The sequence below is a fragment of the Fusarium oxysporum genome, chromosome 2 (genome assembly GCF_000149955.1).
Source record: "Fusarium oxysporum f. sp. lycopersici 4287 chromosome 2, whole genome shotgun sequence".
NCBI classification, from domain to species: Eukaryota; Fungi; Ascomycota; class Sordariomycetes; order Hypocreales; family Nectriaceae; genus Fusarium; species Fusarium oxysporum.
Window position 1 is genome coordinate 1231915 of NC_030987.1, and position 22795 is coordinate 1254709.

Below are 22795 nucleotides of genomic sequence, written 5' to 3' on the forward strand. Positions count from 1 at the left end.
CCACGATTTCTGACCCACCGCAAAACTCCAACTCTCAGCCTCGTATGATTTTCGAACTGACCTCAACCAGAGCTTCCCATAACCTCCGAGGCCCAACTACATTCACAATGGCCTCGCGCACAGCCCTCCGGGGCTTTTCTCGCACACTGAAACCCTCGAGATGTTCTCCTACTTTCGTCCGGCCATTTTGCTCTACCAATGCCGTCCGTGGCGACAAATCAACCCCGACATCTGATCGACCTACACACTTCGGATATGAGACTGTCACTGAAGCAGAGAAGCAGCAGCGTGTTGCTGGTGTATTTACAAGTGTCGCCGAATCCTATGATAAGATGAATGATTTCATGTCTCTGGGTATTCATCGTCTATGGAAGTGCGTTAAGTCCCTTTTAATTATACCGCACGGTGTAACAAATTAACAACGAAGCGTAGGGACTACTTTATCTCTTCCCTCAACCCTGGTGCTACGAACCCCCCTGGTCAACCTCAGCGCATTCTCGACGTTGCTGGCGGAACTGGCGATATCGCTTTCCGACACCTTCAGCACGCCCACGAGTTCAACTGCAACCCCAATGTCTCCGTTATTATCTCCGACATCAACCCCGATATGCTAGCAGTTGGTCGCCAGCGTTCTCTTGCACTCCCCGCGTCCCACCAATCCGCCCTCTCTTTTCTCGAGGCAAACGCCGAAGTCCTCCCCTCTCAGATTGAGGATAACTCGCTCGATCTTTACACAGTTGCCTTCGGTATTCGCAACTTCTCCAACATCCCTGCTGCTTTGAAGGAAGCCCATCGGGTTTTGAAGCCTGGTGGTGTGTTTGCCTGCCTTGAGTTCTCAAAGGTTGACAAGCACCCCATCTTCAACACGATCTATAAGCAGTGGTCCTTCAAGGGCATCCCTTTAATCGGTCAACTAGTGGCAGGGGACCGCGACAGCTATCAGTATCTGGTCGAGAGTATTGAGAGATTTCCTAGCCAGACCGAGTTCAGAAACATGATCAAGGATGCAGGTTTTGTTGTTGCTGGAGAAGGCTACGAGGACCTGACTGGCGGTATTGCCGCTATTCACAAAGGCATGAAGCCTGTATGAGGTGGCTAAAAGATACACATGTAATTTAGTCTGTAAAATAGTCCATCAATCACGATCAGCATCACGAATAGTCAATCAGAGTCTAGCATTGTACAATAGGAAGTTAATTCATTCCAAATCGTCCTCAACCTAATCCCCTAATCCAGCTTCCGTGAACGTCATCATCACATCCACGTCTCCGAAATGCTTTCCAGGGCCCAGAACGATGTTTTTTTTAATTCTCTTCACAACTGAACTCCATACAGGTCAAAACTAAAGAAGCCGTACCCTCGATGTCAAGGATTTTCGACTCCGAAATCTCATTAGGTACACGATACATGAAAACGAGGCCGGTGAGATATCCTCGCTTTTCCTGTTGCTTAAGCCCCTATCAGATCAGATCAAGGCGTAACAAACAGGTGATGCCCAAAAAAAGCAGGCAAAGATGATAAAAGGCGCATGGAAAGGACCAAGGCCTCAGAACGGTTATGTAGTGACACTCAAATTTTGAGTATGATATTAATCGGCGGCGGGTGTGGCGGGAGCGGCGGCAGGTGAAGAGGTGCCTCCCTCGCCCTTGAGGCCTCCTCGACCACGTCCACCCCGTCCACGATCTCCGCCACGACCGCGACCACCTCGTCCACCGCGTCGGTTAGATTCGGAGTCACTGGCTCCTCCAGCGCTGCGATATCCACTGGTGTTGGTGGCACCGCCGCGTCCGCTGGCACCCCAGTTACCAGCACCACCTCGGTTGGCATATGTCTTGCCCTCGCGATGTTGGAAAATCTTGACCAGAGGCTTGGATCGGTCCTCCTGGGTTCTAGTCTTGACATCCTCAGGAAGTCTGGCCAAAGCAGCATCACGGTCCTCTGCTGTCTTGAACTGAACAACCTTGTTTGAATTACCCCACTTGTCAACCTTGAGAATCTTGTTCTTGTCCTCCTCGCTGAACAGTTCTCGGCACTGATCCTCGGTGTTAACATTCATAATGAAAAGACCGATGATGTCCGAGGCAGGTGTCTTAGGAGCGGGAGAAGGAACACGTTCAGGGTGCGCTGAACCGTTAGCTGGAGCGGAAGCCGGAGCTGTGGCCTTCTCGGTGTCTTTGCTGGGGGGAGCGGGAGCAGGACTGCTCGAGCTTGGGGCAGGTTGGGGAGTCGCTGGCTTGGGTGGGCCGGTCAGAGGAGTTGCGACAGCTGGCTTAGCAGCCTGGACTGTTGAAGGCTGTCGGCTGGTAGGAGGGGGGACGCTGGACTGGGTCGAGGGAGGGGCAGGTGAAGGAATACCGGCTGGGCCAGCTGTGGTGGGAGGAATGCCGGGCTGCTGCTTGGCGCCACGGTGAGAGAAGTTGAAGCCTTGAGCACGCATCTCAGTACCAATACGGCCATCCTGAATCTCGAGAACCAGGTAGCCAAAAGCCGCATCAGCAAGGTTAAAGTTCCACATATTCTTGAAGGCACTCTCGTCGACTTGTCCGAGGGAAGCCTGGCCAGCAGCCGGGCCACCAAAGGGGTTGCCACCGGCAGCAGTGGTTGGCATCTTCTCGACGATTTGCAGGGCATTCTTCAGAAGGTTCTGTTGGGCCTCATTCTGCTGGATAGCAGGTTCCACCTCACTCTTGACAGTCTCCCAAACGTCGTTGAAAGAAGCCTTGGAGGCAGCAAGCTTGCCACGGTAATGGTCGAGAGTAGGGTTGACGCTGAACTCATTGTAAGAACTACCATATCGGAAGTGGAGTCCGGCAGAGATAGAGAAGTCGGCCTTAAGGGTCACTGAGAGCTGGTTCAAGATGCCCTCACGAGCAGGAGACGCATGTGTGATAAAGATGCGGGTTTCGGTAGGATCGTAAACTCGGTGCGCCGTGTCGACAAGCTCACCCATTTGCAGGAGAGTTGTCCACATAGTACCCTGACCCCCAGCAATGGTAGTGCGGCCTTCGCCATTATCAAAAAGCTTATGCATGACAACAGCACCACCGAGACCAAGTAGTCGCAACTTGACACCGCCAACCTCCAGTAGCATTGATCGAGCCTCGTCGATGATGTGCAGGTTAGGGACCTTGTACTCGCCGGTTCGGAACTTCTCTAGTACTCGGACATCTTCGCAAGCACCCCAGACGGTATAGACGGGAACATCAAGCTTGACCTCACCGCTGATAAGGAGAGGCAGCTCCGAGAGAGGAAGCTCATTTGGCGGGAATCGGGACTTTACGGGGCCTGGTCCTCCTTGTTGAATAGCCTTCTTTACAGGCTCGGAAATCAAGGGCGAATACTGCGCAACATGCTTAAGAGTCTTCTCGGCGATTCGTTCCAGGGAAGTGTCGTCGTAGAAACCAAAATCACCGGTGTGGATGATATGGTCAGCTCGGGCTTGTTTCGCAAGATCATTGAGTGATCTCAGGTTTCCTATATGGTGTTCAGTGTTTATCCGACTGCTTCGCCCATAATTACCAACCTCGAACATCGGCAATACACAGAACTCTTAGGGGACCGGTTTGAAGGACGCGACCCTGGTTGGGCAAAAGTGGTGCAGCACCAGTGGGAGGAAGACCACCAGCACCATTCTGAAGGTAGCCTGGGCCCGGGTTATTGTATGCTCGCGGCTGTTGGGGATGTGTTAACTAATGTTTTCTTCAAAGTGGCCGACTGCGCAGTCGGGGTAATCGCATTTTCGTGGAAGTGCATATGAACGTGGAGTTGCGGATCTCGAAGTTGAGGCCATCTAACGGGGCGCAACGGCGGGACAACACGCGAGCGGGGAGAAGGCGGGCTTGGGAGCAAGGCAACACGGAGAATGCGAGAAAGGCAGAAGTGGCCATGGGCCATCTGGCAAGGTGTTGCAAATAATGCGAAGCTTATGCTCGCTTGTGGAAAGCCGTGAACAGTGCGAGGGAGATGGGCAAATAGCGGATAATAGAAGGGGCCATGTCATGGGGAGAGCACTCACAGCAGCCATTCTATCAATCAACTGATTCTATGCGCTCGAAGTCGGTCGAAGATTCGCGTGTTCGGATAATCGCGTGTACGGTGAGAAAGGATGCTCTGATAGTGAGATAGAGCTCCCAGAAGAGGATGAATGGGTATCAAAAGAGGTGACGATGTGGAATGGAAGACAGGGAGGCAATCACGGGGAGGTGGATTTTCGTAGCTGTAGCAAGGCTACCTCAGAGGTAGAGATAATTTCTAGGTGGCCCCAAGAATCGGGAGCCAAAGGCTTTACCGTTTTCGGACTAGCCGCATCAGCTTCACCTCTGACGAGGTGCCTTGTCCGCCTGGAAGAGTTATTTGGGCCTAGACCAGGGGAAGCTCATTCAGTGGTGCTATCCAAACGGTTAATGGTCGGCAATCGTAGAGATGACCGTTTGAGATCAAGGTCTTGTCACCGTTTTGATTTGAAAGTTCCTTACCCTGCACAAACAATACAATCTCAAGTGAATCTATATAGGTAAACAGAAATCCATGGTAACGAGAAATCCATCATAGTTTCTCTTCTGATTGCCTATATATATATATTTTTTTAAATCTTAATCTTGATTCCTCCTAAGTATCCAACTTTGTTTACCTGTTCCCGGATTGAAGCTTTCCACTCAATTCACTGGTTGCTTAGACCAAGGGTTTCATGAAGACCAAGCACTTATTCTCCTGCTTATCTTAAGTAGGTGGCTTATATACTGAGCCACTCAAACAAGTCGATTCCTGATATTAAGCCTTTGTATTATAAGGATATGGAGCTCAATCTCCTTTGTCGAGTCCAATGGATAGTCCTGCCTGACAATCAGACTCAGTCACAAGCACCCACACCGGGGCTCACACAGAATAACAATCCTGATTTACGTTTCCATTCCCTTTACCCGAAGGCTGAAACAGCGAGTGAGAGAAAAAACCATATTCCTTGTTTATGGCCAGAGGAATAGGTGAAGCGACAATGCGAGCTTACGGTTAGCGGTCGAATAGGCTCAGGGAGCAAGAAAACTTCAGATGCCAAACTGAGGTGCCAAAATCAACTAGTCTAAAGGCTTGCTAATATATACTAAACTTACCTCAGTCTTTTAATCACTTAGCATAGAGATTCTAAGCTTTCTTGCCTCTCATAGAACCGGTATCTCGTGGTAGGTAAGGGTGCCAGTTACACGAAACCACATTCTATCTATGTGTAGGTTTAAGACTATTATCCAGCAACTTTGTGGACAATCACATATAAAGATCATTAAGGAGGCCAGCCTAAGCAAGACATATTGCAAGTTATAAAAAGTTTGGTAATGAATGTCTTCAGTGCTTGGTATTCCTTTGATGCTCCCTTCAGATGAAGGAGATCTGTGACGGTGCGGAGCGATGCCTACTGCCCGAGTCATCACAGCCCCCCCGGCATGCTTTGAGTAGGTACTCCGTATATCTCCCTTCTTGTTCGATCCGTAACAAGTTCAGCGGGGTAGACTTGCCCTTGGAGTAATGGTGTTGTTGGAGTTCCCAATGTAACTCTGTTTGCCTTGGATTTGACATGACTTGCAAATGGACCAATTCCCTACCGATGTTGTGAGATTATACAACAAAAACTCTGGAACCACTACGAGACAGGATAAACCATACGATAGAACATATCTATACGAACATACAAAAAGAAACATGGGGCTGGCCTTGGCTCTTGGGTATCATAGCTTTGTGCTGATCTGAGACAAGGATAACACCCACATGCGACCGATGATGCGGTCATCAAGCACTCTATCTAATACAGGAAACAAACAGCAAATGGACGATGAATTGCTCTACAGAAACGAAACAAGCTTCAAGAAGAGTATGTTAAAGTTACACAACCATCAGATTATAGACCAAGGTAAAGTATTAGTCTTCAGCGAAGCGGAAAATTGTAGTAACGCAATTCTGTTCATGAGTATAAATGCTGATACTGTCCAGGCCCTTTGGACATGTGTAATAAGTTCGCATTCTTAAACGACATACCTATTTTTTCTCTTATCGTAAGTCCATAATCATACTTGACTAAGGTTGGTATATAATAAGTAGTAAGATTCTTGTAAGGTCCTCAGTGATTGTTGCTATACATTTGACTACCTAATCGGCATTCCCCTCCCTTTCTTGCGCCTTTTGCCTATTTACTAGCTCATTTACGTAGACTTGACATTTACAATACTGATGGGAACCTTTCGTTCAGGTTATTAGCATCTCATTCCTCTGCTATATGATCTTATTTGCTTGATCCTAACCCTAACAATGACATTTCCGGACAATGCAGAAGACATGAAGCCCAACGTGCATGTGCAGCCTGTTTCACTGATGGATAATTATAGCTCACGCTAGAGGCTCATTACGTGAAGAGTGATCTAAACCAGGACTCAACTGTGTCATTTGGTATGTGTTGAATGAAATGTTGTTCGTGTTGTCTGGAGCATACAGCCATGCGCAAGAGACATTCCTCACGGGTCAAAACGACCGCGATTATTCGGCCTTGTTACCATGGCACCCCCTCAATGATATTAGCCGCTACGTTATGTGATATTCGCCATCCATCACAGCAAGTAGGTTGCCATGCGCATCGCAGACGTGACAAGACCGTCCTTTCGGACATGAGAAGCCCTTTATTAACCTGGCCAAGAAGAAAATGAGCTTGACTGTCGGGTTCATTCTGGGCAAGCAAGGATGGACCCTTTTTCAGGGCTCTTTACTCCTGGTTTTGATTCGAGGGATTGAAGGGACATTGACCAGCCCAGCACAGACGTTCAGCGAGTTAGAAACTCAAAGCAAGGCTTCATGGCCGCATCCATAATGACTAGGCAACTTGGGTACCTGACACATGATTTATCAATCATGCACAACTATCTGATTTGCACAGATATCTGACAGAAAACCATGTTGTATGTTTATTCTTAGTATATCTTCAAGATATTTTCCGCCCAGAGTTATAGTGTCCATGAATAGATGTCCAACTCTGATCCAGCCTCTCACATGGGCCTGCGGCACTGAACCACCCCGACGGGCGCCAACTTTAGTGCAAGATAGCGCTGTGATACAGTGGAACAGCGCCTGATGACCCGCTGTAAGCGCCTCCACCACGTGACCTACCTTGACACGTCTCATGCCCCGGTCTAAGTACCGTCACCCTTTGATTGCATGTACCTACCCTTACCAGGGCTACCCAACTTGTATCTCGCCTTGGGCCTTGGACGAACCTCTTCTTTCTGTCTCCCTTGATTTGGGTCTTTGTCTATTTCAAAAAAACAGCCACAGCCTCCTACCAGTTCCTCTACGATCACATCACCCGAAACGATTCAAATAGACGATATCACCCCCACCAAGATACGATACGGGACACTAGGAACCCTTGACGGACGACATACAGATCAGCGGCTCGTCCTCACATTCTCCCCATGCGACAACAGACTTGACGAGAACGCCGTCCCAGGAGGTGACCAAACCTCTCATCCTTTCGAGCCACAGACGTACCATTTCTTTGCGCCGCTAGTACCGTGGTGCACTAAGGCCCATGATAACGTAGATTCGACATTCAACATCGTTTTAATAGACAAGCCGGGATACCGCACACAGGCAATCGTGGGCGTGCAAGCCTCCGTTGAGGCCCACCCAGCCGTCGATGATGGTACGTCAATATTTACATTCACCGAATGCTTATTTCTCTATATGAAACACGCAGTTATTGGCAGTTGGTGTAATTGCGCTCTTTTGTTTATTTCGTCACTGCTTTCTCAGGTTGTCGCCACCCATGCTGATCCTAGTTTGTTGTCTGTATAGACATCATCTCGACCCCGCGGCGATGTTGGCGGCAGTTTTGCCAGCAGACGCGGCCATTCCAGTCAACTTTCGATTTCTGATCCAAGCCATCATGTCACCGAGGCTATTGGTACTCTGTATGGCGATGAGGACGATTCAGGATCAGAAGGTGGTCGACCGTTGAGTGTAAATCGTCCACTGAGCTTCATAGGCGGTCCGACACCTTACCAAGAATCGCTCCCTCGACCACCTTCAGATGATCGATTTCTGTCTGTAGACACACGAAGAGGACTTAAGCGAACCGATTCCGAATCGTCCGCCGGCGAGACATCACCTGTTAATGGCGACCCGACCAAACGCCCTCAACCACTTTCACAAGGCCAGCGAAGTAACTCATTCGAACAAGGACCAAAATCGCCGTTATCTCCCACGCTTTCACTTCGCGATGTTCAAGCCGACTCTCAATTTTCTCTCACGAACATTGATAATCCGAATGACATCGCTCAGGAGTTGAGTAATTTACAGGCCCTCAGGCGGCTGTCGATGGATGTTGGAAACAACAAGGATCCAGATATGCCACCCATGTCTTTGATGGCTATGCCGACTATAGCACCAAGCGGTGACGATGATGAGAACGACCCTTCAAGACTACTCTGGGTTCCTGCTAGGGTGCATCCAGAGTTGGCCCCCGGCGAGTTCAAGTCGTTTCTTGAAAACAGGGTTCATTCGATAAGACGAAGATCTGGAGACTCTTTTCTATCTGCCGATACCGATACCAGTGAAGGCGACTCGGGAGCTGGGGGCCTAAGAAGAAAAAAGTCCATGCTGTCACGACAAATAGACAATTCAGGAGAAGGCGGTACTCTCGGTTATGTCGATGGTGCTGAGCGATTAGATCGAAAACGCTCACGGGGCCACAGCCATGAACTCAGCCTGGAAGAACTCGTCAAAGATCCCACGAAAGCCGTGCAGAAATTTGCTCAAGAATCTCAAGTGGCACCCTCTGGGCCTGAGAGTAATGCAGACGATATGCCAATTTTGCCTGCTGCCCCAGGTATGGGACTGCGGAGGTCAACTCGAACAACATATCGCAAGGGCGGTAGTCTACGGACTGGACCCCTGGCTCGACGGTCTGGACATAGACAACAGCCTAGTGAGGATTCGAATTTCGCTCCTCTGGAAGCACCACCCGGTCACGGTCTTACACGAGTCCAGTCGGAGCCTGTAGCAGACAACTACTCACAACAAAATCGCACAGTCAAACGATCACATAAGTTCTCCCAGGAGTCCGTGGAAGATTTCGATTCATATGATGAAACAAGGCAAGGGACCAACAATAGCGAGCTCAAACGTGCAGAGACATTTCAAGACCAGTTACCCATCCGATCTTCACCGAGTCTTCCAACGATTGAGACCTCAACTTATCAAGACGCTCACGATCAGCATGAACAGAAGTTTCCAAAACGGTCATCATCCCAAAACGCAAAGACTCACCCTGTTTCTCAGAGAATGTCGGAACCTGAACCCGTGATAGAGGAAGAACCTAGCCGCTCAAGTCGACGAAGCATTGGCAGACAACCTGCGTCTCAGCCTGCACAACAGCAACATACCTCCCGATCATCATATCCCCAAAGCCAATCCTTGAACGATAATCTTGCGGCAAACCCTTCACTACTTCCTGGAAGCGGCTCATCGCGAACTGATAGCCTCACTTTCATACCAACACTGAACCAGGATGAGCGAAAATCCGAAAAGAAATCGAAGAAGGATCGGGATGACGATTCAAGCTCGACCAAGTCTTCCGGAAGCGCCTGGAAATGGTTCAAGAGTACAAGCGACGACAAAGAAAAGAAGAAAGAAGAGAGTAAGAAGTCCAAGACCAAATCACTCGGCGAAAGAGTTCAAGACAATGTACGATTGGATGTTATTCAAACATCGATTGATAAAAATACACCCAAGGGCCGTGAGAGTCTGGTCCTTGACCGTGACAATGTGGAAAGCAAGTTGCAGGAAGAACGAAAGAAGGAGAGCCACCGCAAGAGTGATTCCAAGAGGGACAAGGATGGTAGTATCTTCTCGTCCATCTTTGGTGGAAGTAAGAAGAAGGAAGAGAAAGAGCGAAATGCGAAGAAGACACAACACCTCAAGGTTCCCGAGGAGCCAGTATATAAGCCCCTAGTCCCAGATGTGGATTACCACTGGACAAGATTTCCTCTTCTCGAGGAGAGAGCGATATATCGAATGGCTCATATCAAGTTGGCCAACCCCCGTCGACCCTTGCTCAGCCAAGTTCTACTGAGCAATTTCATGTACAGTTACCTGGCTATAGTTCAAGCGATGCATCCCCAGATGAACGTGCCCATTTCGCCACAACAGAAACGCTTGGAGGAGGAAGCTCGACGAAAGCAACAAGAGCAGGAATACCTGGCTCAACAGCAAATGCAGGAGGAGCAAGATGCCCAAGAAGCCATGGATCAATACGACTTCGATTATCACCGGGTAAGTGATACCCAGACAATTATGTAAACGATCTTACTAATTTCAACCACAGGCCGCGGTACAATATGGCGAGTCTGGTAACGGAGAGGTTGATTATGTTGACGATGCTCAGATTTATGAGGATGAGCATGGCACAGATCACCACCAAGACTATGGCTACGACGATCCAGAAGGGTACGGACCGGGATCCAAGGAATACTACCACCAGTACCATGATAATGGGAACGATCGTCGGCAGGATGGGCGAGAGGATATGTGGTAACAGCCCGAGTAGTTGTGCAAAGCTCATTCGCAGAGTTGATCATTATATATGTTAATGTTTTTATCATCACCGACTATCATTAGCTGCCGGGGCAAGTGCCTCAGACAGCGTGCAGCGTTTTCAATCAGCCCTAGCATATGGCGGAGTTCCGGAAGACGAGCGCACGAGGGCGTAACAGGCTTGCAAATATACACTTCCAATTTCCTTTTCTCCTTTGTGAAAGAAGAATGGCCACGAGACTGGCGTGGAGACAATCTTGTGTGAGCCTTCCTTGGTCTTCCTGTTTTTCCCTGCGCTGTCAGTCTTTGCAATAATGTTTGGTGGAGTTATTTGTTGTTGGAGCACTGGGATGAGCGTTTATCTTTGAAGAAGCGACGGACTGTCTGGCATGGGAGGAGAAAATAGCTCGTTTTCTTTGGGGGACTAATACTCAAGGTGCTGGGCACATATGTCTTGAACTGCTGTTGATAGTGTCGTCAACAACGATCAGGAACAGCATGAGATATGAAGCTGTAGGATATGATCTAATAGAGATAGAACTGCTAGTATATGATGTTGGAAGAGTCCTTAAGCATGGTTAAATGTAATGCGAAGCAGTTCGTCCTGTCAACTATGCGCGTCTTATTGTTTAATGATATTTTACATCGGGTTTGACACGAGAAAGACTTGTACGTAGTCTTCACGGCTAACATCCTTCTCAAGTTCCTGCGAGCGTGAAGTACTTCCGTTACTGCCCCGAAGCACCAACTCCAAGCGTGCCTCGTCGACGACCAACCTGATTGATACGGGCATGTTCTGTGTTTAAGGGCTCTTTACACGTCCACCGACACTTCCCGGAGCTTCTGGAGTTCTCGAGCGCAGAGCTAACATTATCAATTACCTAAAACTGACAGCCTAAGCATTGCCAGAGGGTGGCGCGAGGAGAGAACCCCCATGTGAATAATCACGAGAATACCATGTGATAGTTAAACAGAGGAGGTCAGAGGAATCGTACGGCTGTTGTGCCAACTGTAACCATAGCCGCCAATAAAATATGTTTGATGAAATAGGCCATCCCTCGATGTTGGTGGTGAACTGTGGGTAATCGGCTAAAGTCGTCTCAACTAATCAGTGATACTACAGTTGGAGTGTAGATACCTTGGGTGAGGTATAGAGCCCAGTTCAGTTTCCCACTGAGGTCCCTTTGACGTAGACTGTAGTCTGATGTTCCCAGGGCATCTGAACTTATCACCATCCGTTCCGAGGGAGCCTTACAATAGCAGAGAGGGGCGCACTTGCGGTTGACGGTATTATTTTTATAATGATCAGGACGTCGGTAAAGGGTGTACATCATTTGCCTTTGCTTTTACATCCGGTCTTAGTAGGCCAGAGTTACCAGTTGAAGAAGTATTCAACGGGAGGATCGAGGCTGAAAGATGACGAAAGCAAGCCTACGGGAACACCGTAGTTACAGTAGCGTATCTGATGCATGAGTATATCAGTTAGAGATATCAGAATCAATGTCTCATGGCTCTTGCCTGCAAGTAGGAGGTAGCTAACTGTGTTGTTCTCCATCTTGGTAATTCCAACGAAGGTTAACCTTACAGAGAGATACCAGCAGCAAAACGAGTAATAGATGACAGATGGAACAACGCGGGATACCCCAGAACTGGCGAAATGCTAGCATAACAGACTTATTCAGACGGCGCTGCTGTTGGACATTTCCAGATGTGAAGTTGTGGGAGAAATGAGGCCTTCTGTCAAAGCCTCGAAACTTTGAGTTGTAAAGTAAGGTTCCTAGAGGGGTATAGGTAACATGTAGGTAGCTTACATAGAACTAGAACCTATCTATTCGATCGTTCTTGTGCAAAGCTTGATACTAACTTGGACGTCTCGATGTCATTGTATGGCACGCTAACTACAGACTATAGAATAAAAGACAAATCATGAAAGCACCATAAGATAAAAATTGGCACATTGTTATATGTTCAAGTGCTGAACAAACTTCATGATATGAAACTAGTAGCTTGCCAATGAATTCATTTACAGAGTGATACCCGTTTATTGATCATGATGAGTGGGTAAAGAAGCCAGGAGGATTATAATAACCCTAGCCGTTGCTAACATTGCGAACCATGCCATTACTGGTCAGAAGTCAAATCAGAATGGTCCCTAAATATGATCAGCTACGCGCTTACAGGTAACCATCTGCAGCGGTGATAAGGGGATGGCGCTTATATGAGCTCCACAAAGCGAAGAGATGACAGCTTCAACTATCTGTCTACGTAGTACACTGACAAATGCCTCGTAATCGAACCTGAGTTCTGTTCTTGTTTATGAGCCAACACCCAATATACAACTTGATCTTCCTGTATTGAGGCCCGGGGTGAATTCAAGGCACCTTCTTCTGTCCTGATCTTGCTATTGGTCCGGTAGTCAAACTGATGATTTCCTAAACCGGCCAGTTGAAGAAACAAGGGTTGTCAGAATGCCGGTGGGAGAAGTATCGCGCTCTGAGTCAGTAAGTCCATATCGTGTAGTAATAAACTCAAACCGTCTGAGAGTTTACGACATGTGGTCGAAGTTTATTTTACAACGCTCCACCGTTGTGGCTCCCAGCCAAAAACGGCCCAACAGGCACTACCTTGGCATCTGCATTACCTGTCATACGATATGGTGTTGTCTGCTCCGTACACGGAGACAAGTTATCAACACCAGGAATAATAGGTAGCGACGAGGGTCAAATGAACGGTTGTGGGTTCGTTGTTGTTCCTCCAGTCCCAACATTTTTGCTCCTTACTCCTTACTCCTTGGCGGCAAATGGCGTTGGTGGAGGCAAAACTGTTCCAAGAATTCGTCATGAGCGTCCTCACTTTTTCGTTCAGCTGGAAAAAGCAAGTCTAGAAAAGCATAAAGAATTCGATCTATTTCCAAGGAGAGGCATTTTGGCATGTTAAGGAATGTTGCATTGCGCGTTGATATAATAAAGTTGCGGCTTGTAGACTATCGGCCGAGTCTAACGAACGGCACGGCTGGGTAATATTGTACATCCTGTGAATGACCAGGTGAAAAGAAGAAGAAAAGGAAAGTCTCATTGCCCGTAAATGAAGAAACACCCTTTCCAATTGCAGAAGGTGCTCACGAAGTAAAGCCGCCTGCAGTGGCAGTGACAGATAGACAATCTCTTTTTCGGGTGTAGGTAAGATCGGACCATGGTCCAAGCTCAAATCCTGATGGCTTGGCTGTAAGGGGTAGCGAGAAGACGACATCACTGATGGAGCCTTGGCGTTAAGTTCATTCTAGTACTGCTGCCGGTGTTGATGTGCTGTCTCGGCGTAGCTTGTTGTTGAGTCCGTTGAACAGACGGCCTATTGACTCCTTTCGTCCTCTTCGGGGAACTCTTTCTGTGACAAGCGAGTCGACGCGGTCCATGGCATCAATGAAGATGTGGAAGTCAACATCATCTTCGTAGCTGAGGTTCTCATCGCGTAGAGACATGTACTCCAACTCGTGATGGCTTAGAGTACTCTCATTTGATGCGGTTGATGAGGTTCTTCTCGATTTGATAGGGCTGCTGGCTGCACTGTTGGTCGGACTGGACATGATTGGTTGAAGGAGTGAAGTAGAAAATGTGTTTCAGATTGATTGTGTATGTAGATGGCTCGGAAACAACAGTAAATTGAAGATTAATAGTGGTATGAAGAATGAGCATGAAAGAAGAAAGTTAATTGAGCAGGGGGGGAGAGCTCTAGGTATATAAATTATACTTCGTTATACTTTTTATGGGGAGGGGTACGGAGTAGACTAGAATACGAATCTATCGAGGAGCCGCATATAATATGATGAAAGCTGACATGTTGTGCTTCCTCAGAGAGCGCAATGGCAAATCAGTCTAAGATTGTCAGCTTCGCTTCCTAAAGTAGTGCCAATCAGTTCCTTGCCCGCACCCAGGGGACGTGACGGGTTCCCGGACCACATGTAACGCTATCAACAGGCGCATTCCTCGGCACTGTCAGTTATCAGCCAGCGGTGTGCACCACCCATTTCCACACGTTGGGCGATGCTATCAAGTTAGCGCCTTGCGTGCGTATCTGATATGACACTATGGATGACGACTGCACCACCAAAATAGATGGGCGGATATACGGGTTGGATTGGATGGATGCTAAAACCAGGTGATATTTCTAACAAATGACATTGGATCTTATACAGCTTGGGGTGAACATGGACCCTTTTATTTCTTCGGCTCCTCCTTCTTCTCCTCAGGCTTAGGCGTTGGCAGCTTGAAAGACTCGGGTGTGCGGTCCTGTCCGGCTCCAACGGGCTCCCACGCACTGGAACCACCCTCAAAGTTACGGAAGGCCTGAGTGAGCTCCAGAGGCTCGGTGACGATACGCTTCTTCTCCTCATCGTATCGGATCTCAGTGTAACCAGTCAAGGGGAAGTCCTTTCGCAGAGGGTGACCCTCGAAACCATAATCGGTCATGATTCGTCGGAGATCGGGGTGACCAGCAAAGAAGACACCGAAAAGGTCGTACACCTCTCGTTCGTACCAGTTGGCACCATCAAAAAGTCCGGTAACACTGGGGACAGGAGAAGCCTCATCGGCGTAGGTCTTGACACGAATTCGAGAGTTGTGACGGACCGAAAGAAGGTTGTAGACGATTTCGAAACGGTTCTCGCGCGTGGGGTAATCCGCAGCAGTGATAGTGCTAACCTGGGTGAACTCAGCGGCAGTGTTGTCTGTCATGTTTTAGCAGTTGTCTCGTAGCCAATTGACGTGTTACTAACATTTCAAGAAGCTGAAGACAGGGTAGACACCCGAGGGGGAGATATAGATGGTGAGTTCGTCCTTCCAGACGGAGAACTGCTGGATGTACTTGGGCAGAGTACCCATCAACCAGGCACCATAACGGTGCATGTTGTCGGACTTGCTCTGGTATTTGTCGGCAGGGTTGACGATCGGGGCCTTCAGGACGCTGGGGTGATCTCGAGGGGCCTTTCGCAGGTTGGGAGACTCCTTCGGCATTGCGACATATTGACGGGCAGTGCTGGACAAGCAACGGATTGCCTGGTCGTTACGGAGCTGGACGGAGGGCCTCGCGAGTCGCAGAGCTGAGGCCAACGCCCTGCTTCGAGAAATGCTTGTCGCCATGGCCGTTTGTGTGACGATTCGAGGCCAATTGGCGATGCAAGATGTCGTCGAGACGAAATACCTTACGGTGTTGGTAATGATGCCGCAAGCATTGGCTCGAGAATCTTAGCGGCAGAAGCGTGAATGAGATTTCCCGTACTTGAGCCGACAATAACGCTATACTTTGCCTCCAGTGCTTCTACCACACAAAGCCAGGTACCCCGCTATTTTACTTGCCCTTTGTCGACCTTCAATGACGAAGATGCCTACACGTGATTCGAGCTCAGAAGCTAGACCGAGAATAGCTTAGATGTATTTTCCATCTTTCACTTTCCCGCAGCCTCGATGCATACCAAACACCGTTCCTCTCCTTGTACTCACATATCTATTTCCGCCCATCGCATCTCGAACTTACTATTTCTTGCCTTTCACCTTAATTATAACTTCTCACAATGGCGCCACAAGATTCATTCATAGAAGATGAGGAGGATACCTGGTATGATTCACCGCCCGCCTGGGGGTGGCGCTTGTAGCGCACTGCTCTCTGGGTAATGTTTGGTACCCAAAGCTGACCTCTTGATAGCCCCCTCTGCATCGAAGAGTTTGATCTCTCAGATAGGAACTTCAGACCTTGTCCTTGTGGATACCAGGTATGATAAGAAAAATATCTTGCCAGTCAAGGTTGACCTTCCGGCCACGTTTGCTAACTTTGAGGTTACAGGTGTGCCAGTTTTGTTTTAACAACATCAAGAATAATATGAACGGCCTTTGCCCTGCTTGCCGACGACCTTACGACGAAAAAACTATACAGTGGAAAGTTGTTACGCAAGAAGAGTATGATGAACCCTCTGCCACCATGGTGCTATGCTGACCAACCCCCAAGAGTCGCCGAGTTTCGGGCCAATATTCAAAAGAACCAAAAGAAACGAGCTCTGGATCAACGACAAAAAGAACTACAGAAACGCGAAGCCGAAAAGGAGAACCGTAAGAATCTGATCGGTGTCCGTGTTGTCCAAAAGAACTTGGTCTACATCACGGGTCTTGCACCGACAGTTCGAGAGGACGAACTTCTCAAGACGCTACGAAAGCCCGAGTTCTTCGGCCAGTACGGCAACATCCAAAAGATATCCATTAGTAACCGAAAGAGCTCTGATGGCCAACATCAGTCGCTTGGCATTTACGTGACCTTCGAACGTCCGGAAGAAGCGACGCGGTGCATCCAAGCTGTGCACGGATCCCACAACGGTGATCGAGTCCTAAAGGCGCAGCACGGCACGACGAAATACTGTTCAGCTTGGTTAAAGAATGAAAAATGCGGCAATCCTGGTTGCATGTTCTTGCATGAACAAGGCGATGAGGAGGACAGTTACTCACGACAGGACTTGTCCTCTATGAACAGTATAGGGTCTCAACGGCCTCTCCCCGGAGGCAGTTCGCGGTCGGCTTCCCGACAACAGATTTCCCATCCTACGCCGCCTCCCGTCGTATCTCATCCGATGACGCGCTCCATTAGTAAAGAGGGTTCTGAGAATGGTGCCGATGGATCAGCTCTACCTTCCTCAGCCAACTGGGCACGCAATCCACAGCGAAGTCGCAGAGGCAGTCTTGCTACTAGTGGTGCTGCATCCAGCCCTGCTATTTCAACAGCTCAGCCTGTCACCGCAGAGCCTGTACCAGAAGAAGCAGTCGAAGAGGAAGATGAGGATGAGTTGGAGGAAGAGGAACCTCAGCAAGAGGAGCCAGTTGCTGGGCCGTCATCATCTAGGACCCGGGAGTCTGAATCACCTGCACCAACTCAAGAGTCGCCTGATTCATGGCTTAAGGAGATCTACAAGACATTGCAAAGTTGCCCCATGCCTATCTTTCCAGACGTTGACGAAGACCAATACCCCCCTATGTTCGATCCTCGTGGTGGCGAGAAGCGCCGGGCTATGCGAGAGGAGGAGGATTCACGTTTGAGTGGAGAACAGGAAGAGCGACCCGAGGTTCGTGAGCCATCGGAAGGAGAACCTGAGACCGGTGGCAGCCTTGCTCTCGGAGGAGAGCCTGAGGACCGTGACAGTTCTAGCGACAACCGAGGCTTCGATCGCCGACCTAGTGCTCAGCCTCCTATTCAGCGACTTTCTACTGACGGGCTCTTTGGACCTTCCCTCACTGGAGCCTCACCTTTTGGCCAGAGCTCGGGGAACCCTGGTTCGCGGTCTATGACGCCGCAGCAGCTGTATCTTCGATCTCAGGGCGGATTTGGCGATGCCCCTCCTGGCATAACCAGCCAAAGCAATGCTTTCCAGAATCAGGGTCAAAGCCAAGGCCAAGGCCACAGCCGTCAATCCTCTCGATTCAGCTTTGCCAACGACAACGCTGGCTCTTCTACCAACGTCAAGGTCGCAGCCAACCCGCGTATCATGGCCCAGCAATCCTCTATGATGCCCAACACGTTTCAATCGCAGAGCAGCAATCAGTTTTACGGTGCCTCCATGCCTGGACCTCCTCCTGGTCTTAAGTCAACCGGCACTCCCCCTAGCATGTTCGGTCAGTTTGGTGGACAGGGCTTTGGCGCCCCCAAAGACAATTCGAGTGAGCTTCTTCAGAGTTTAATCGGCCGCGGTCGGGCTGGTAACAACCAGTCCCACGATGCGGGAAAGCGTGAGTTTATGATTCCTTCTTATTCAAACCAGTACCCACCATCCTCTACCTCCACCCCAGCTCCTTCTTCCGGGCTCCTGCCGCCTCTCTATGGTAATACACCTGGAGGGTACCAAGACATGGGCTCTAAGCAGAAGAAGAAGGGAAAGAAGCACAGACATGCTAACACTTCCTCCTCCGGGGGGAGTGGCTTAGTAGATCTTGCAGACCCGAGTATCTTGCAGGCGCGAATGCAGCACCAGTCTCAAGGCAGCGCCGGAGTCGGACAGGGCTTGTTTGGCGGTCAGAGTCAAGGTGGGTACAGTCACAACATGATGTATAATGCAGGCTATGGAAGGTGGTAGTTTTGATGTTTCTCGGAGTTGTTGCAGTCTGGGAGGGTGATGTTTGGTATCCTCTCATTGGTATCGGCTTTTTCTTCTTCATGCACAAAGGGGGGGCGTTCTTCGGAAATCAGGGTCAGGGCGAGAAAAGTTGCCTTTCATCTTCCTCGGGGGACACGAGTTTCAAGCGCATCTTGATTCAGCAGCATATGCGTGATTAATGCTGCTCTGGGAGGTCAGCTTTTGCATCAGGCGTCATCTATGTTTTATTGGGGAAAACGGAGGACGACGAGAGAATATCTCGAGTCTCCTTCCTCCGACTTTTACCGGTCTATGGAAGACCGCGCATGGGGGTTCACGTCAGGCAAGCCATCATCGTCTTCCACAAGCTCCCTATGTATGTTAACAAATGTCGAATTCATCCGCCTAGGTTTGGCGGTCTCCTTGGTCAGAAATAGCAATACCCTCTATTCTCTCCAAATCGCCTGTTCTTCTCGTTGTCCCCCGTGGAAGACGATGTTGGTCGCCGTAGCATGATCCTGTCCCCAAAGTCTTGTATATAAATGGGGTGTTGCTCTCGTAGCGTAGTCTTTGTGTTTTGCTTTACGTTCAGACCGAGTGACTGAACCTATGCTAACAAGCGTTCAGATGATGAGCTCCCATCCCTGGACGAGGCTACGAATTCTGTCGACGCGTTAGTTTCTGACGATCCCATACTGCCGCCAATTGGTTTGGAAGGTCGCACATCTGTGCCCCCGGGCTTGTCGTTACCCCCAGGACTGCCAGCCAACATATCGAGACCTCCATCTACTCAAGGTCATACAAAACTCACCAACATTGTGCCAGCGTTGCCTAGAATGCCACCCCCTGGACTCTCACAAGGTTCTTTAACTCCTGACCAGTCGCCTGCAAAGCTAAAGCCAGCGATACCTGTCTCGGAAGCAAAGAAGAACATCAAGTCTCTGGCGGCCGAAAGCGGACTCTCACGGGAGATTACGACACAATCGCAACCGAACCTTACAAAGGCAAGTTTCTTACAGGATGAGGACTTTCCAGCTTTGGATGCATCGAAGAACAAGAGTCGACCCGCAACGCCTACACCCAAGGCTACGCCAAAGGCCAAACGTCATGCTGAGAGGATTGTGGACAGAATGATGGCCAAGGCCGGAGCCAGCCTAGAGAGCATGGCCCAGGAAACCAAAGCGGAGGAGGCCAAGGTTCAAGAGACCAAAGCTCACGAAGTCGAGGCTCAGGAGACCAAGGCCCAGGAAGTGAAACCTGCATCATCGTCCCAGGCAGCAGACAAGAAGCCCATTACTGTCAACACTCAGGTTGGAAAGAATGTGGCTGTGAAGACCAGTGAACTATCTGCAACAACTGAGAAGTCAACAACAGAGACCTCGGCGGCCTTTCCTCCCTTGCCTACACCCTCGTCTACCGCAATTGCATCCCCTGTCACACGCACAGCACCAAAGACACTGCGTGTCATTGCAGCTCCCAAGGCCGAGGCACCTCCTCCTGCTTCTCCTGCCTTGACCATGGCATCGGTTGCGTTGTCAGGCACTTCCAGGGCTGTCTCTGGTAGTTACAGGCCAGATACACCTGTCAGCGAGATGATTAGTGACAACGCCTCGGTAGTGTCTGCCTCTGTGACCCATTCTCGGGCAAGCTCGCCACCCCCCAGCAGGATTGGGTCTGCTGCGGTAAGAACCACAACCAAGAGTCAACAGCGAAAGCAACGAAAAGATGTTTTGAAGCAAGAAACAAAGTTGATCGCTGAGGCTCCCATAGCAGAGGCAGAGGTGCATGCTCCTATCATGGGACGGAAGAAGAAACAGAAGAAGGAAAAGCCTATTAAGACGGCCCAGCCTGATGCTTCTACTATCCCAGAGGCTCCCGCAGACGAGCCATCCCAGCCACCATCTCAACAAGAGCCCGTCAAGGAGCCCGAAAGAGAGCCAGAAGAGAAGCCTGTCAAGAGCAAGAATTCTCAAAAGAAGTCAATCAAATCCAAGGGCAAAACAAAGGAGGTCGAGACTCAACCGACTCCTCCTCCTCCAGCTTCCCCTAAGGAATCTATCCCTGATGCTCAAGAGCCACCTGCAAGACCACAGCCTGACCCGGCGTCGGTTTTTTCTGAGATTAAGAACACTCTCTGGGCTTCGAGTGTCGATAAACTCCAACTGTTTAAGCCCATCGCCAATGGCTCATCTCGCACCGACTACAGTGCTGCCAAGAACAACGCCAATAAGGCTGAGCATTGTAAGGACTGCTCTTGCAAATGTGGAGAAATTCAAGATGAGGATCTTGCAGCGCTGCGCGCAGGAAAGCCTGTCCGAAAGCAATTCCACGTTGATGGCAGCCGCATGCTCATTACCCCCAATGGTGACTGCATACGTGGTCTGACACCTGAGGAAGAGGACGCTTTCCTGGAACTTCAAGCTGCCATTGCCAATACGGCAGAGAACCCCGGATCGTTCATTGCCCCTAGACATCAGCCTGGTAGTGGAGCATTCTCTCTTATTAAGGGCCGAGCTGTTCCCAATGGACGTCCCAACATCTTCCCCGCCACTGCCCAGCTCCAGTCTCAAGACCCTATCGGAAAGCTTCAGCGAGAGGACGCGCTTAGCTACATCAACCAGTACGTTCTCCCTCGCCTCAACCTAGGTGCTACGAACATGGGATTTCCTAAGGGAGCATCACCTACTAAGGATGCGGCTGCTGCGAGTCTCAACTCTCTCGCACCCTACTTCTATGGCCCCGATGCTGCCGCCGGTGTGGGTATTTACAGCCCTCCTGATGGAGCACGGGCGATGCAGGACTTCAGCTCGGCTGGAATGTCGAGTGAAGAGCGTGGAAAGAACTTCGGCATGGGTGTCGGTGGTATGCCCCTGATGAGCGTCGAAGATGCAGAGGGTGCCCTTGCGGCTGCTCGACGAGAGACCGAGAAGTTGGAGAAGGGATTGAACCAGGTAATCAAGCGCAACAGACGACTTATTCTTGGAGGAAACAACTAAGAGACAAGAACGACACACCGCATTTTAACAACACGCTGTATTATGACCAGAAGAGTTGAGGACCTTCAATGGATGGCCCATTGAAGCTGTATGATGCTATGAAGCACAAATATCGCCACGGAACGGCGGATGGCTTTGTATGATAATCGATAGGATCAATGTTGGAATAGTGTAACTAGGAATCATAAGGATAAGAAGAATCGGCATAGAAAAAAGGAATTGCAGGTAACCCAGTCCTGTACAGGGTGGTTTGTCAAACTAAAGAGCAACATATGAGAGCCATACGTGAATCTTTCTCAAAAGCCATTTACGGTCTTGATTCTGTCCTACTAATTAATCCATAGACAAGTACTAACGTGCGTATGCAAATATTTAAGAACTAGTAACCTATTTGGGTATCAAACATCTTCCTTCTTTCCATCTTTCTTCCTATGATATGTATCATCTGGCGACCGTCGACGATCAGCCCCAAGAGCTCTCCTTGCATCGGCAGTGACCTGTTTCTTCCCCTCAACAGACAAAGACTCTCGAAGTCGTTCAAGGAGTCTATCCAAAATCCACTCAGTCTCTTCTTGACTTCCCATAAGGGGACTCCGATTGCCGACCCACGACCAAGCCGTTGTATCATCAGAGACCACGTCCTTTTCAACACCTTCAGCAGTCTCATTCGTTTTCCTGCGACGAGGGTGGTGGTGATGATGATGCCGACTGTTTGGCTGCGCTTTTCCATGTGTCTCGGCATTGCTTTCATCCTCACCAATGAGCTTAAGATACCATGCCCACTGCTCAAAGGAGTATTTGTGTGGCTTTGATGACTTGAGGTGTATCCTGCTTAACTAACAAGAAGTTCGGATCAACTTTTCCCTCTGCATCAAGCTGGGCATGAGTGAAATTGGGTGCCATAGGTACACCATCCAGGATAAATTTGATAAAGTGCGGATGGATATGCTTCGTTCGAAACCCTTCAGCGATGCTGATCTGAGCAGCAAGGCTATCTTCAGATTCGCCTACAGCAGAACCAGGTGCACTGACGATATGTGTGTAGATATCAAAGTCCAGACGGTTCTCTGCTTCAAGCTCTCTGAAGGCATGCAGTTCCATGGTGCTGGCAGTGGCCTCTTGAGCA

At 49.4% G+C, this 22795-nt stretch overlaps 7 protein-coding genes across 9 annotated transcripts in view; 3 read left to right on the forward strand and 4 right to left on the reverse strand.

The window, feature by feature from the left end:
- Positions 1-33: 33 nt before the first annotated feature.
- Positions 34-3545, forward strand: FOXG_06002 (ubiquinone biosynthesis methyltransferase). Its single transcript, XM_018384494.1, has 2 exons — positions 34-373; positions 433-3545. Exons 1-2 carry the CDS (start codon positions 45-47, stop codon positions 1088-1090), a joined length of 987 nt encoding a protein of 328 aa, XP_018241587.1. The 5' UTR covers positions 34-44; the 3' UTR covers positions 1091-3545.
- Positions 1089-4227, reverse strand: FOXG_06003 (uncharacterized protein). Its single transcript, XM_018384495.1, has 3 exons — positions 4016-4227; positions 3524-3671; positions 1089-3474 (listed from the first exon to the last, which is right to left on the reverse strand). Exons 1-3 carry the CDS (start codon positions 4022-4024, stop codon positions 1589-1591), a joined length of 2043 nt encoding a protein of 680 aa, XP_018241588.1. The 5' UTR covers positions 4025-4227; the 3' UTR covers positions 1089-1588.
- Positions 4228-7168: 2941 nt separating this feature from the next.
- On the forward strand, positions 7169-11388 carry FOXG_06004 (uncharacterized protein). Its single transcript, XM_018384496.1, has 3 exons — positions 7169-7678; positions 7831-10308; positions 10361-11388. Exons 1-3 carry the CDS (start codon positions 7673-7675, stop codon positions 10568-10570), a joined length of 2694 nt encoding a protein of 897 aa, XP_018241589.1. The 5' UTR covers positions 7169-7672; the 3' UTR covers positions 10571-11388.
- A 2455-nt stretch (positions 11389-13843) lies between these two features.
- On the reverse strand, positions 13844-14152 carry FOXG_06005 (uncharacterized protein; the record flags this gene model as incomplete). Its single annotated transcript, XM_018384497.1, has 1 exon — positions 13844-14152. One exon carries the CDS (start codon positions 14150-14152, stop codon positions 13844-13846), a length of 309 nt encoding a protein of 102 aa, XP_018241590.1.
- Positions 14153-14556: 404 nt separating this feature from the next.
- FOXG_19158 (CCR4-NOT transcription complex subunit 4) lies at positions 14557-22383 on the forward strand. Of its 3 annotated transcripts, XM_018399344.1 has the most exons (6): positions 14557-16179; positions 16267-16333; positions 16405-16517; positions 16567-18329; positions 18525-18623; positions 19301-22383. In XM_018399344.1, exons 1-6 carry the CDS (start codon positions 16136-16138, stop codon positions 21667-21669), a joined length of 4455 nt encoding a protein of 1484 aa, XP_018241592.1. In that variant the 5' UTR covers positions 14557-16135; the 3' UTR covers positions 21670-22383. The 3 variants fall into 3 exon arrangements, with proteins under 3 accessions (XP_018241592.1, XP_018241591.1, XP_018241593.1); XM_018399343.1 differs by having other exon boundaries at positions 16567-18623; positions 19301-21984; XM_018399345.1 differs by lacking the exon at positions 18525-18623 and having other exon boundaries at positions 19301-21984.
- FOXG_06006 (NADH-ubiquinone oxidoreductase 30.4 kDa subunit, mitochondrial) lies at positions 14784-15704 on the reverse strand (the record flags this gene model as incomplete). Its single annotated transcript, XM_018384498.1, has 2 exons — positions 14784-15292; positions 15341-15704. 2 exons carry the CDS (start codon positions 15702-15704, stop codon positions 14784-14786), a joined length of 873 nt encoding a protein of 290 aa, XP_018241594.1.
- Positions 22384-22455: 72 nt separating the features above from the next.
- FOXG_06009 (uncharacterized protein) overlaps positions 22456-22795 on the reverse strand; it is a gene marked incomplete at its 3' end in the record, with an annotated part of 2112 nt that continues 1772 nt past the window's right edge. Inside the window, exon 3 of the mRNA XM_018384499.1 lies at positions 22456-22793. Coding sequence (XP_018241595.1) covers positions 22456-22793 — 338 coding nt within the window. The remainder of the gene's footprint in view (positions 22794-22795) is intronic.

Excerpts from the sequence above, each read along its gene's own strand:
- FOXG_06002 (XM_018384494.1), top strand. The coding sequence starts at position 45 with ATGATTTTCGAACTGACCTCAACCAGAGCTTCCCATAACCTCCGAGGC. Across the intron at positions 374-432 it reads GGTATTCATCGTCTATGGAA|GGACTACTTTATCTCTTCCC; the intron begins GTGCGTTAAGTC and ends AACGAAGCGTAG.
- FOXG_06003 (XM_018384495.1), bottom strand. Across the intron at positions 3,475-3,523 it reads GTGTATTGCCGATGTTCGAG|GAAACCTGAGATCACTCAAT; the intron begins GTTGGTAATTAT and ends AACACCATATAG.
- FOXG_06004 (XM_018384496.1), top strand. Across the intron at positions 10,309-10,360 it reads ACGACTTCGATTATCACCGG|GCCGCGGTACAATATGGCGA; the intron begins GTAAGTGATACC and ends TTTCAACCACAG.
- FOXG_19158 (XM_018399343.1), top strand. The coding sequence starts at position 16,136 with ATGGCGCCACAAGATTCATTCATAGAAGATGAGGAGGATACCTG. Across the intron at positions 16,180-16,266 it reads GAAGATGAGGAGGATACCTG|CCCCCTCTGCATCGAAGAGT; the intron begins GTATGATTCACC and ends ACCTCTTGATAG. Across the intron at positions 16,334-16,404 it reads CTTGTCCTTGTGGATACCAG|GTGTGCCAGTTTTGTTTTAA; the intron begins GTATGATAAGAA and ends TTGAGGTTACAG.